The 13,418-nt window shown below is 52.7% G+C and overlaps 5 protein-coding genes across 5 annotated transcripts; 2 read left to right on the top strand and 3 right to left on the bottom strand.

Annotated features, from left to right (window-relative positions):
* Positions 1 to 333: 333 nt before the first annotated feature.
* Positions 334 to 2,304, bottom strand: VE01_04275 (uncharacterized protein). The gene is made up of 3 exons (XM_059463602.1): positions 1,746 to 2,304; positions 1,631 to 1,695; positions 334 to 1,580 (listed from the first exon to the last, which is right to left on the bottom strand). Exons 1-3 carry the CDS (start codon positions 1,927 to 1,929, stop codon positions 522 to 524), a joined length of 1,308 nt encoding a protein of 435 aa, XP_059319756.1. The 5' UTR covers positions 1,930 to 2,304; the 3' UTR covers positions 334 to 521.
* A 389-nt stretch (positions 2,305 to 2,693) lies between these two features.
* Positions 2,694 to 4,096, bottom strand: VE01_04276 (uncharacterized protein; the record flags this gene model as incomplete). The annotated part of the gene is made up of 4 exons (XM_018273751.1): positions 2,694 to 2,697; positions 2,785 to 3,098; positions 3,153 to 3,320; positions 3,797 to 4,096. 4 exons carry the CDS (start codon positions 4,094 to 4,096, stop codon positions 2,694 to 2,696), a joined length of 786 nt encoding a protein of 261 aa, XP_018131105.1.
* Positions 4,097 to 4,377: 281 nt separating this feature from the next.
* On the top strand, positions 4,378 to 5,407 carry VE01_04277 (uncharacterized protein). Its single transcript, XM_018273752.2, has 4 exons — positions 4,378 to 4,464; positions 4,535 to 4,596; positions 4,767 to 4,913; positions 5,126 to 5,407. The coding sequence occupies exons 1-4, from the start codon at positions 4,422 to 4,424 to the stop codon at positions 5,243 to 5,245; spliced, it is 372 nt and encodes a 123-aa protein (XP_018131106.1). The 5' UTR covers positions 4,378 to 4,421; the 3' UTR covers positions 5,246 to 5,407.
* A 90-nt stretch (positions 5,408 to 5,497) lies between these two features.
* Positions 5,498 to 6,787, bottom strand: RPC19 (RNA polymerase subunit AC19). Its single transcript, XM_018273753.2, has 4 exons — positions 6,533 to 6,787; positions 6,153 to 6,363; positions 5,998 to 6,089; positions 5,498 to 5,890 (listed from the first exon to the last, which is right to left on the bottom strand). The coding sequence occupies exons 2-4, from the start codon at positions 6,288 to 6,290 to the stop codon at positions 5,704 to 5,706; spliced, it is 417 nt and encodes a 138-aa protein (XP_018131112.1). The 5' UTR covers positions 6,291 to 6,363; positions 6,533 to 6,787; the 3' UTR covers positions 5,498 to 5,703.
* A 2,914-nt stretch (positions 6,788 to 9,701) lies between these two features.
* VE01_04279 (uncharacterized protein) lies at positions 9,702 to 11,929 on the top strand. Its single transcript, XM_018273754.2, has 3 exons — positions 9,702 to 10,052; positions 10,160 to 10,607; positions 10,681 to 11,929. Exons 2-3 carry the CDS (start codon positions 10,417 to 10,419, stop codon positions 11,813 to 11,815), a joined length of 1,326 nt encoding a protein of 441 aa, XP_018131113.2. The 5' UTR covers positions 9,702 to 10,052; positions 10,160 to 10,416; the 3' UTR covers positions 11,816 to 11,929.
* Positions 11,930 to 13,418: the final 1,489 nt, after the last annotated feature.

Genomic DNA, 13,418 nt, shown 5'->3' on the forward strand with positions numbered 1-13,418 from the left:
GCGTGTCACGAGGGCCGGAAGCTCGCCACTCTATCCGCGGGCGATGCCTGCCAACAAGTGCCACATTTGGCGGCCGGCGTCCTCTCAATCCGTCTGATGCGGCCGAAGACAGTTTGGCGTACACCGAGGCGTTAGAGGGAGGGAATGGCCTCGGGGATGGCTGTGTTCCGTTCTATCCTGGTATGGCATCCCTTTATTCCATTTGGAAAGACTGTCTTGTTGGCAATTCATGGGTTCTCGTGGAATACCAGGGTGTCCATTTCACAATGGGACAATGCAAGAATACTTAGCGCAAGTACGAGGAAGTGGACACCAAAAGAGGCATTATAACTTTTCTGTTCACATACTACCATCTGGTGCTCTATCCCCCGCCCCCTCGGATCTGCCCGCTCCCAGCCTTTCATTAAATTTGAGATGACGACCGCCTCGATCACACGAGACCGGGTCAACCTCTGGCTACGCGATGCACTGCGCCCTTGGATGTCTGTAGATAGCCGAGTGAGTCGGTCGAACAGGGAGGGTCAGCATGCCATGAAGATCGAATCGCTTATGCCGGAGATCTCGCCGCATGAGTAGGTTAATCCGTATTTGTGGCTTACGCTCGCGCTCAAACTGCCTGTCGAGCTAAGATCTTTGTCTATGTGTGCAGAGTTGGCAGCCCCCGATAGCCATCCAAACTGCGTGGTATCTGTGAGGTACTTGGGGCGCACACAGTGATCAGGGTAGTTGGCTAACAAATACTGATCAATGGCTACATCGCGAGTAGCTTTCAAGATGTCCTGGAAATCAGAGTTTTGACCTAGACCTTGACGCAGCTCCTGCCGGAATGTTTCCACAAGAGAGTCGCTCTCGTTGGATTCATTATCGACGTTTAGAAAGAGTTTTATGAAGTCGCTCCCCAGACGAAGAATAAGCTGGCTATCATGGGCTCCTGAGTTCATTGCAGATTCGCAGTCTTGGAGGAGTTGCCCGGCACAAGACGTCCATTTCCCTTCCCTCCTTAGAGGAAGCCCATGGTTTAGGTGAGCTGTTGCCTCTGCACCCTCGTCAAGGAAGGGATTCTCATGAGAGAAGTGCTCGAGGAGACATTGATGCATGTGCTTTGCTGAATTGGTGATTTCAAGAACCGAGCATTCTTGTTTATGCCGGTATTCGGCAAGTGTTAAGGAAAGACCGAATGCGTCGTCCACAGCAAGTGCGTCGGAAGAATTCTCTTGCTCCCAGTCCATTGTAGAGTAAGGTTCTATGAGGAATAGATCTTCGATGCCACTGAGTTCGCCTAGGGAATCCTCTACCTGAAGACAAGCCTCAAATTCTAAAACTTGCTCAAGCTTCTGGCTATGCTTAGCTAGTATAGCGTCGTAGTCGCCAAGCCGGTACAAAGAGAAAGGAGTCCAAGGATCGTCTTTATTAGACAGGCACTCATCGAGCGTGGATTTGTATTTCGCTGGTGGCTCAATTGCGACAGTAGGAGTATTCTCATTCTGAGAACAAAGTGACTCAGCTATGTTAGCCTCCTCCATATAAAGGTCAGACATTTGGGACAGAGGTGAGCTGTACGAGACGATCCCTGCATATCCCTAATCGTATTTAGTATAGGACTAAGGAACAATGGTAGGGGGTTAAATACCTCGATAGAGTGCAATTTGCTGTCCGCGTTGGAAGGGGTATTGTATCTGACATTCGGAGGCGTTGCTGTCTCTAGTTAAAAAGGACCAAGAGATGATAGGAATAGAATAACTCACGCATGTTGTCAGGCACTTCTGCTGTCTTCCTTCTCTTAAAGTTTTCGATTTTCTGTGCTGTGACCTGGGTTTCTCCATAGAAATAATCCGTGTCTTTGCCTTCTCGTGCACGTTTTGTTCCTTTGGCAACAATCCATTGCATGTCGCATTGCTGTATGTTCTTGTGCCAACCCCATTCTTTCATCTGGCCTTTCCATCCTCTGGGGCTAGAATTTATGTGAGACTTCAGTGTAGGTGTCAAATTTTATATCGTACCTTGCTTTGAACCCATAAACTGTCTCAATCTTTGCCATAGTGACCGCTAGATCATTATCCTCAACCATGTAGATCTGGAAGGCGCTTGTCTTGATTTCGTCCCATTTCTGGTTGCGACGCTTTTTAGGCATGGATTTCCCTCCGTCGACTACCAAAGGGGTAGCCTCGTTATTATTACTCGCCATAGTAAACTCGAGGCATTGAACGCACAGAATAAAACGGTGACTGAGAAGAATAAGAAACTTGCCAGTAGAACAAAAAGAGGGAAAATGAGTAGAGATTAATCCAAGGGCGTAGAACAGGTTATAAATACGTCGCAAGGACGACTCTCGCAAAAGTGCAACACGCGAAATCACAGTCAGTGCCCACCCCTGACGCCACATTGACGATCAGCCAACCGGTAAGAATTTACAAAAGTGCAGGCAGTGTTTTGTACCCCAGCCGCGAGCTTACTCGGACGCCACACGGGTAACAAAAGTGCAGGCTCTATAATTAGGTCGATATATAACTCGAGGGGAGGCTAGCCATCATGTTACCGATTCAAAAAGCTTCATCACGAGACCCCTTAGAGAAGCTGCCAATGTCTGGCGTTAGAATTGAGGACAACTGCAGCTGCTGTACACAAAATTCTCACAGTTATAGGCGTAGCAAATAAATCACGGCATATAGAACAGCAGGGTGGAAATTAGTTAATTAACTAGGCTATCTAATGGTCTCAACCATAAATGTCAGCCGCATCGTAATCGTCAACAAACCCCGTGCACACCCTGCCAGTCTCACATACAAGAAAGCCTGAGTAGTCCGAAGGGGCACCGCCCATTCGGTGCATATGTCGATAATAGACCACGACATCGCCGGCGCGATAGCCTGTATGCGCATCGCCTGTCCCTCGTGTGTCTGAATAACAGCACGGAGGATATGCTTGTTCACCTCTCTAGGATCTGTGGTTTCATTGATCGCCAGCTCGACGCCGAGGTCGGTGGTCCGCCGCTGGAAAGCGAGGATGGGGGGTACGCGGCACTGTTTGACGAAAAGGAGTTGGAGAGGCTGAAGAAAATCGAATCTGAATCCTGGACCCGTGGTGGGAATCCGCGAGTGCTAGTTCATTGCGAGACAGGGTACTCGCGCTCGCCTATGGTTCTGATTGCGTACCTGATGAGGAGTTGCCAAAGGAGGTGTATGCTGAATATCTGCGGGGGAGAAGGGAGAGGTTGGACGAACTGGGGTTGACGGGGCAGTGGTAGAGATCTTGTCAAAAGGGGATGAGGGGCGCTGCACTGGTTGTGATTTGAACCTTGAGAGGTTGTCACGATAGGAGGACTGTAACAGTAGTCTCAGCTGGCGAGGTGAAAAGAGGTTGATGGGTGATGAACTTATTGGTATTCTGAACCTATGAAGTGTGTAAGACTGTAGTAATCCCTCCCAGCAGACGCCATGCAAAAGAACGCCATGCCAACCAAAATCGCAGCGCCGTGCGTTTGTTCCGCTGAACTCCCTCCCTCTGAACCTTCCCCCTTCCTGCCTTCCCTTCCTGATATCCTCGTAACGTGACAGACCGCCGCTTCTCTCCATGGACATGACGAGTGCCCCGCTCAATCCCCAGACGCACACCCCTTGCACCCACAGCTCACGCACTCAACCTCTTGGTCCTCCTTCAGATTCGCTTTCGGCACGCGGCATATGCACGTCGAGTTGAAATTCGTTTCCTTAGTCTGTATGCACCTCAAACAACAAAGCTGCATCCCATTAGCCTCCATCCCTCTTCTCCCCCACTTCACTCCACAGAGATTACTCACCTTGGCATAACTATCCTTCTTCCACTTCGCGATCAACATCGCATCCGCATACCCATTCTTACACAACCACTCATACAGCTGCTTGCTAATCTTCTCCTGCTTATATAGCTCCCACACATACCTGCTCCTCTGATGCGAGACCTGGAAGATGGGCCAGAGCGCCTGGTGCTTCGGTGCTGCGGTTGTGGGCGCGTTCTCGGCGTCTTTCATCTTGTTGGCGAAGACGAGGAGGGAGTCTTCGATGTCGCTGAAGCCGGCGGGGGGAGCTTTGCGCTTCGAGGCGTGCCGGATGGCGGGCATGTTTGCGGTGGAGGAGGGGGTGTGATGCGCAAAGTAGTTCCTGTTGTATCCAAGCTGCGTGTCGAAATCGAGGAGTTGATGTCGTGGCGTGAAGCAGGGAAAAGAAAGTTGCCTGTCGTCTGTAAGGCTGTCTAACATGTCAACAGCTCCAGTGGCGGGGCCCTAAATAAATAAAAACCTCAGCCTTACGACCCCAACCTCAGGCAACCAAAAACATCACGTGATATTCAATCCCGGCTTCCGCCCGAGCTTCAAACGAACGACGATGAGCGATGAATGAGCGCCCTCTTTTAGCTGCAAGAAGAGACAACAACCAGCGCACAATATGGTCATCAATCCCACCTACCTCGCGCAGCGGACGCGGCAGTGTGAGTTTGGAACCCCAGGGGATTCTAGTGTGTGGATTGGAGACGGGGATGGGGGCTAATGTGGTTGCAGCTGTGAATTGGAATGATGCGCAGAGGCGGGTTGCGAAGAGCTATCGCGAGTGGATTCGTTCTGTATGTCACCCCCCGTTACCCCCTCGAGAGATACGGATGCGAATACTGCGGACTGGCTGGGCTGGGTGGGTCGATTGGATTGGATTGGGCCGGGGATGGGGAGGGAGGGGAGAATTGGAGGAGCCGCTGCTGTGTGTATATGGATTGATGCTGATTGTGTACCGATACAGGCCCCGGAGATCCAGACGATGTACTCGCTGAACATTTCGGTTGGCGAGCTGCGGACGAAGATGAGGGAGCAGTTTGAGCGTCACCGATACGTGAAGCAGCTGCCCGTGGTGGATATGTTGCTGTTCCAGAGCCATGCGGAATACCAGGTAGGAATGACCTTTCCCTTGTTATGATCGGAAGGCGGAGGAGGGGAAGAGCGTGAAGGTGGTATGATGGTGGTGGTAGAAGTTGAGCTGGGGGTTGTGGGAAGAGCACTCACGACGCATCATCACCACCTACCTTCCACTGGAGAGACGACAGAGGAGCAACAGGCGTGGTGTTATATACCATAAAGTCCCATCACTAACACACAACATAGGAAACCCTAAACTACTGGAAGCAACTTCCCCACATCCTCAAGTATTTCCGCGCCGAAGAGGACCCCACCGCGCATCTCCCCAAGAACTTCATGAGCGGTTTCCTCGAGGGCCGGAATTAGAGAAGGAGAGTGAGGAGGCAGAGGGCCGTGGCATAGAGATAGAGCCAGCTGGTGAGAGGGAGTTTTGGTGGAGGGGGTGTAGTGAAGTGGGAGAGAGGGGGATTTGTATATATCCGTTACTATGTCGAGAATAGGACGAAAGTGTTTCTTGCTAGTTGGGAGTCTACTGATTTGATGTGCTTTGGGAAGTGAAGCACCAAACGAAGCACGATGGATGAATCGTGCGTGCTGTCAGCTGAAGAACTTGCATGCATAATAACCAGTGTGGCTGATTCCTCAAATTGCTTGATATGAAAGCATACCGCCAACCAGAAATACTTCTCTTCCTCTCATTCTACATTCTATTCCAAACGCCCTTACAATCCCACGCAGCTTTTACATACCACCCAACCCACAAAACGCCTCCAAACGCCATCCTCTCACTCTCCTCATATCTCACAACCCCTCCACCACCCCCTCTACTGCCTCCCAAAAGCCTCCCTCTCACTAACAAACTTCTCCGCCACAACATCGCACAAATCCATCAGATCATCCAGACCCTTCTCCAGCGCCTCAAACGCCGTGCCCTCGTACGTCTGGATGCGGATGTTCATCTTTGGCTCCGAGGGATGGGGGATGGAGTAGCCGCAGAACTCGACGTTGGGGCTAGGGGGTTTGTTAGTTTTGACTGCCTTAGAACAAACAAGACTGGGGAATGGGTGCGGGAGATACGAGGAGGAGGAGTAGGGCGCCGGAGGGGGAGATAAGCGTACTTCTTCATGATAATATACCTCAGCGCATTACCAAGTGTATGATCCTCATTCGTAAACTCAAAACTGGCAGCCGTATCCGACGACCCAGGAAGCTATAAGTCTATTAGCATCTAATTCACTCCTCTCAGCCATCTTTTTAGGGCGTAATAACATACCACGCGCACATTCTGCTTCGCCCACAGCGCAGCCAACACCGCATCCTCGGTCGGATCAATCTGATCCTGCGCCACCACAGCCGGGGCGACGTCGCCCATCGAGACGTCGCCGTCGAAGGCGTCTTCGGTGCTTGCCATTGCGAGTAATTAAAGGGAAATGGCGGGAGTTGGGCGGGCAATTAATGTATACTGTGAGGTGGGGGAGGAGGCTCTGGAATCTATCAGCGATTGGGACTTTTTTATATCGTGCCTTTGATATGAGGCATACTATGAGAGCGATAAGAAGTCATGTGATGATAAGGATGGCAACCCATTTTGAGAGCTTGGAGGGGGGCACGTGATGATACGACTCGAAGGGGATGGGATGTACACGCACTCACCATAGGGCGGACATACCTCCCTACAATCCCAATTTTTCCTCTTTCCTCACCACGGCTATGACGGTCCACTAGCCCAGCCCCCCAAAAAGGAAGGGAGTTGCCGTGGCACCGCGTACACGACGAGGACCCCCTCAGGACCCCATCATGACCCCGTCAGGACCTCATCAGGACCTCATCAGGACACCCCGTCAGGAACCACGTCAGGATCTAGGACTGGGTACCCACTGTACGCGACGACGACGCGATACGCGAAAGGGAAAGCGAGGTGGGATGGGATGAAAAGATGCCGGGGAGGGGGCGGGGGGCAAAAAGGGCGTTATCGATTACTGAGACGTGACTAGGGAGGATGGAGGGGCGGGTGATTGGGGGGGAGAGCGCGGTGTGAATGAGGATGCGCGCGGCTAGGAGGGGGAGGGCTGGGCGGGAGGGGAGTGGATGGATGGATGGGTGATGTACGGTGATGTGGGATGGGATGTGCGCTGTACGGTGATGTGTGATGTGCGGGTAGGGTGGTGGTGTGGTGGTGCAGGTGCAGGTGCAGGAGGATGGAGGTGCTGCTGGTGGATGGATGTAAGGGGTTGTAAGACATATGGGATGGGATGGGAGCTGATGTATCGTCGTCGTCGTCGGAGTACAGCACCGCTCATGTGCTGTCTCCCTCGGCATCGCGATTATTCACCCCATCGCGCACCCATCTCGTATCTCTTGCACCTCTCCCCTTCATCAGACGACTACCTCGGGACTGGACTCAACCCACGCAATCTATACCCCGAAGCTTTAGCACGCGGCAGCAGAAAAGACCAAGGCCGCGGCCCTCAGACTGATTGGATTAAGCAAAAAATCAACGACCCCCCGTGGCGTGGCGTTCCCCTGTCGCGTTTCATCTCGACGCGCTCTCGCTCTGCCCTGTGGTAGAGCGCGCAGGGGGTGGTGTGGCGTACCCACTTTTCCAAAACGCCAGTATGTTTGACAGAGTGCCGGGGTATAGGGTGGGTAGCGGTGCATCGTCGTCACGGCGGCGGGCGGTGGTGGACGTGGGGCTGGGCTGGTACAGCTGGGGGGCTTACGGAAGAGCGGTAGAGGAGATCGTTTGGTGGTGGTGGCGATGGGGGGTTCGTTGCAGGCAGCTACGCTACTGTATACTACCTGTACGGCGGCATAGGAAGGGGGTTTGTGGGCTTGTTTGATGTGAGATGTGGCGATGGTGGGCGATTGGGAAGGGCGTGCAGGGTTCATGTGGTGAGTGTGTGATGCCACTGTTTCCCTGTTCGCACGGCCCTTTGGTACCTTTCATACCGCCGCCGTCGTGTTCATCCCGACTCGACTGCAGCCCTTGGGTGTAATGAGGTGTTGTATGTTAATTGATCGACGTTTTGGGTGCTGTGAGGCTTTGAGCTTTTTGGGGGAGGGAGAGATTTGTTCAGGATGGGGGATGTGACGGTGAGGAGATGGAGTAGAGTGAGTATTGGTACTATTGGTACTATTGCTTCTCTATACTCTCCGTCAAGAATACCATAACCACCCACTGGTTTTCTTCACTCCCATCGCATCCCATCAATCATTTCCCACCCACCACACTACCACGACACCGTGCCCAACTCTATCTCCTAAGCTTCCGACCAGGGCGCCTCTAGTGTGTACGCCCCTAGCGGATCATCCAGCGCCAGCACACCCCCAAAGAAGCCCAGTCCCAAACCCACAAATACCACACTCACCTCGCTCCTGATGATGGGGGACAGGGATATTGATTGAGAATTCAATAGTCCGACTTGGGATGCTGCGAGGGCTGTCTCGAAACCCAGTGCTGTGGGACCGATTGGCGGGGATCGAACTGCAGTCGGGGGGGACGACCAGATGAATCTAAAACGGTGTGTGTTTCCTCTGGGGGCGCGAGGGGGCTGGATCGGGGTTGCGGTGGGGATGGGGGATGTTTTGGGGGGAGTGGATGATGCCGTACGAGTATACTGTAGTGCTAAACTGTGGTATGACTACGGTGATGGTGGAGGGTGGCGGGGTATAGTTGCGTGGCTCTATAGCATTATGGAAATAATGTTTAGAGAGTGTTTATCTCACGTTTGACGGCGTCTTGCATGTGTCTGTACTGTAGATACTGTAGGTACTACTGAGCGAGTGTATCATCCGGAGAGAGTGATACCCGCTGTGAGAGCATGTTAGAGAGGACAGAGGACAGACCGAACTACTGCACTCTACCTACAGTATATACCCGCCAATACCACCTTCCCATCATGCAGACGACAGAACATAAGACGGCGGGAAGATCGAAGAGACGAAAGCAAGCGTGTGTACTCTACTCTACTCGCCCTAGAGCATGCAAACCCTCTAGAACTATGCAGGGCTTGTTCCATCTGCCGTCTAGAAACATATCATATAGTGCTCTACCACGTCTACCACCTAACATAGAGTGCTGTGCGGTCTGTCCGGCTGTCATATGATGATGCCCTCTAGTGCTGGATAGCAGGGGCAGAGGATATATATTATATTTCAATATATTTTCACGGCTGACAGGCAGGGAAGGGAGGGGGAGCTGATAAAAGCTGGTAATTTTGATGCTGAAGAAACTGCTGTTCACTAACTGACCCCTTGATGCACTTTTTAGAATGCCCCCTTCTTTTCATATGGAGAACTCCTTCATACTACTATTTCATACACTACTTCATACTACTACTACAAACTAGATAGAGTACTCACCATTCAAGGCAACCCCCTCCCTCCTCCCTCCTCCCCTCCCCTCCCTTCTACCCCCTCACCCTCCCTCCCTTCCCCCCCACACCCCTGACCTCCTGAACTAAACTTATCTAAAATCTTGTACTAGTACATCAGTTACACTACTAAACCCTACACACATCCAAGTACCCCTACTTAAATCTAGCAATATACATCTCAGCTTCCCCCTCTAGAAAAATGTCTCCTCCAGGTCTTGTCTAGGTCTTGTCCATGTACTTTATCTGTGCGCATGCACCTGAAATATACTTCTCCACCCCCAGGACTGCCTTGTACCGTGTTACATCTTTCGTCGAGGCTGTTCCGTATTACTTCACTGCTAAACACTGCCAAACACACTACTAAACACTCCTACCACACAAGTAGAAGATACTTCCTAGAACCTCAAACAATAGTGTACACCCACTCCCCTCCCCCCATACAACACCAACACCAACATTCCATTTCACATCCCCAAATTCACAATTCCCACCAACTAACTCGAGTATACCGTCCTGTAACTGTACTCCTACTCCTACTCCTACTCCTCTTACACTCTTACTCTTACTCTTACTCCCATTTCTACTTCCACCACTATACTCCCTCCTCCTCCTCCTCCTTCTTCTCCTCCCTCCTCTTCCTCCTCCTCCTCGTCTCTCTAAAACTTCTTCCCCTCACTTTCATCTCCACCGACTCTTGACATCTTGCCTCTTCTGTATCTATTAGAGTGGCAGATTTAATACCTCCCCTGCGTTTCGACCACCCCCACTCTTCATCCCTACTTGAATCGGGAGTCTAAGTAAGACCTACCAGTTCGCCATTCTTAAACCTAAACCTCAACCTTTCCACACCCCACCGAGACTTGAAGAAGAAGCAGGAAAACTGACTTGTGATCTCCGTCTCCAGCGCGCCTTCCTTCACACTTCTTGAACACCAGAGTCCAGCGTCTTGCCAATCCTCGTTTGGTGACACAGCTGCGCGCTGCCTTCAAGTTTGTTATATCCTCCCCCAAACTCGAGTATTGAGAGCCACGACTTCCGCGGCCCAATATCTCCTCACCGACACCGGTTCTTCAGTCGCACCACCAGGCTGCTTCTAAGCCGGAAGTGCTTCAGGACGACTAGAACCACTTCGCCCTTGCTGCTCAGAACCCTACACACATCATGAGTACTGCCATCGCAATGGCTCCGTCGCCCGCTCCCCACGACCGAAACGCATACGTGGATATCGCGCCGTCAAACTCTTCGCCGCGCGAGACACGCATCTCTGCACCTATCGCATCGAATCACCATGCGCCGAGATCAGAGAGCACGAGTCCCAGAGGCTCATCAGGCTCAAAAGGCTCGCCAACGAGGTAAGTCAAGAATACAAGCTACAACCGCAGTCTCTCCCTCAAAATCCAAGCATGCTAACATCCCCCCTCTCAGTCTCCGAAATGCCCCTCCCCCCAAGATCATCGTCAAGAAAGAGCCCTCGTCGCCTGGCCTCCCCACCTCGCGCCACCGACCGCGCAAGCTCGACCTCTCCAAGAACAACTCCAGCGCCGCAAACTCGAACCAAAAAGGCACCGCCCCCCTCACCTCGCGAGAAACCGGCGGCCTCGCCATCCAAGACGTCGGCCTTGCCTGCCTCTCCCCCGGCTTCGTGACGCAAGATCCCACAATGCGCGAGCAGCTCCAGCGCAGCATCTCCGTGCGCGAACAGCAGCGCCACATCATCGAGTCGCGGCTCCAACAGACCGCGCGACCGGGCGACGCGCCCCTCGATAGCGCGAAGGAGATGCCCGGACCCAGCGCATTCGGGGCTATGAAGACACCCGGCACATCGCGACGCAAGGCGCCTCCCGGACTTAGCATCGTGGCGCCCTCGCACGAGCAGTTCGCCAACGAGCGCGTCATCCAGTCCGCGCCGCTGAATCAGACGTTTACAGGGCGTCACCAACCGCATCCGCTGACGCGACACGTTCAGAATCAGCCGTCGAACCTCTCGAATACGTCGCATATCCACCACGTCCCCGCGAATCAGACCGCGAATCGCCTCCCTCCCATCTCAGACGTCTTTGCAGCCGAAAACCTGGGACAGCACCGCGACGCTGTGAACGGGCCGAAAACGAGCATATACCCACCTTCCTCCAACGCCGCCGCGTCGCATCACAACCGCCACACTGGCTTCCCCTCCCCCACACAGGCCCCGCAACAACCACCGCACTCCGCGCGCCCGCGTGAATACCGCTCCGCTGAGGAAGCGCAAGCCGAGCTCGCAGGCGGACGTCCAGAACTCATTCCTAAAATCGTGCATTATGGCGGCCACCAGCCTCCTACGCCGCCGAGTCCGCAGACGGGGAATGCGATGCGTAATGGTGCGGGGAGGAGGCGCGGGAGGGAGGAGTATGAGGAGGGACGGAGTCCGCCGCTTGGACAGGGGCCGGCGGCTGCGAGGAGGGTTGTGGGCGGTGCCGCGGGTGCGTTTGGGGAGGGGAGGGATAGTGAGGAGGCTGTTAGGATGAAGAAGGAGGAGTTTTTGAGGTTGTGTGATCGGGCTTGGGATTTGTTCCATTCGTAAGGGTGAGAAGGGGTGGTGGGATGGAGAGGGGTATGACGTACACGACGGGCTTGATGAGGCCGATTCACGAACTGGGATTGGGGATACTACTACTACTACTACTACTATTTGCTGTTGCTGGTGGGATGGGGGAATTAGGGGGATGGATGGGGGGGGTTATAATTTTGTTCGCACACCGGACAGGACCGGATCGGGGCTTCCTGGATTGAAATGGATTCGGATACCACCTTTTGCTTTTGCTTTTCTACACATTCTCCGCTACACTTGTTTGTTGTGCTTTCGCTGCTTTTGTTGTTGTTGCTGTTGCAGGTTGTCTGCTGTTTCGCTTCTTAATTTTCTTCTTCGTTTCGTCAGCCCTACTGCATGAGCGAGAGCGGATGCGCGAGCGCGGATAGCGATCGATGGTGGTGGTTGTGCGCCAACGGAGCTAGAGGTGATAGGGAAAGAAAGGAGAGAGAGATAGGTGTGTTGTGCTATATTACTAGGGATCGTCATTTTTTATATCCACGCTACGGCTGGATGGAGTGAGGAGTTAATCAGTCGATGGAAGGGCATTTTATTCTGGGCGCTGGACTGCCTTGGGTGTGGGTGTGTGGTGGTGGTGTGGACAGGGGAAGGGGGTGGGGCCGGGGAGGGGGGGGGTATGAGAAATTTAAATGTTTAAAGCTCTATCTACATGTTGTGCTGTGAAATTGTGAATGGTGTCTGTCTGCTGTGCATATAGTGGGTGAAGATGGAGGGGTCTTCCATACGGTGCCTAGAAAGCCTATGTATGTCCGCCTTTGACTCCAATATGAGAATGGGCCCCCCTCGCCCTTGCCCGGGTAGATGCACAGACAGGTGTGTACAGCTACGTTTTTTTCTCACATCCCACACATTCTCCCACACATTCTCTCCCGCATTCACAAGTTTATCACACATCACATTCGAAAGCAGACAAGTCAGTCAAAAAAAAAGTCTTTCAAAAATCCATATATTGGATATCGTCTTCCATTCTCTATCTATCCAACTCCATCCCTCCCTCCTTTCAAACCCCCTCCAAACCCGTCGACTGAGCAGCACGCAGAGTAACAAAAGAGACTCCACGAGCAATTAAGGCCTATATATATAAAATAAAAAAAATAGAAGAAAAGCCGCCAGACCGATCGGGTTTCCCTCCCATACTCCTCCTCCTCCTATCCGTCTTATTTTGTTTCCTTCCCTCTCCTTCCCATCCATCTCTCCTCGCGCGCAACAGAAAAAACAGGAAAACAAAGTAAAGCAAGGCACAGGTGTCATGACGTCGTTAATGCAATTCGGAACGCTCAGCCGGCCGACCAAAAAAAGACGAGTAAAAAACAAAAAGCAGACCCAACAGACCCCAGCAAAACCCCCATACAAAACCGAAGGTGGCCGGCCCATTTCGTTAGGCCACCCGTACATATACGATGCTGTTGCTCTCTCTAAACATGCGCGTGCGCCGCTGCCTCGCTGCCGCCGTTCGCTGTGTTTCTCTTTCGCTAACGCCTGGACAAAAAAACTCCTCTTTGAATAAAAACAATTGACGCCGGTGCATGATGGCGGGGTTATGGTATGCATCGCCAACTCCCTTTCCGAAAACGAT

Source organism: Pseudogymnoascus verrucosus (genome assembly GCF_001662655.1).
Source record: "Pseudogymnoascus verrucosus strain UAMH 10579 unplaced genomic scaffold scaffold_17, whole genome shotgun sequence".
Lineage (NCBI taxonomy): Eukaryota > Fungi > Ascomycota > Leotiomycetes > Thelebolales > Thelebolaceae > Pseudogymnoascus > Pseudogymnoascus verrucosus.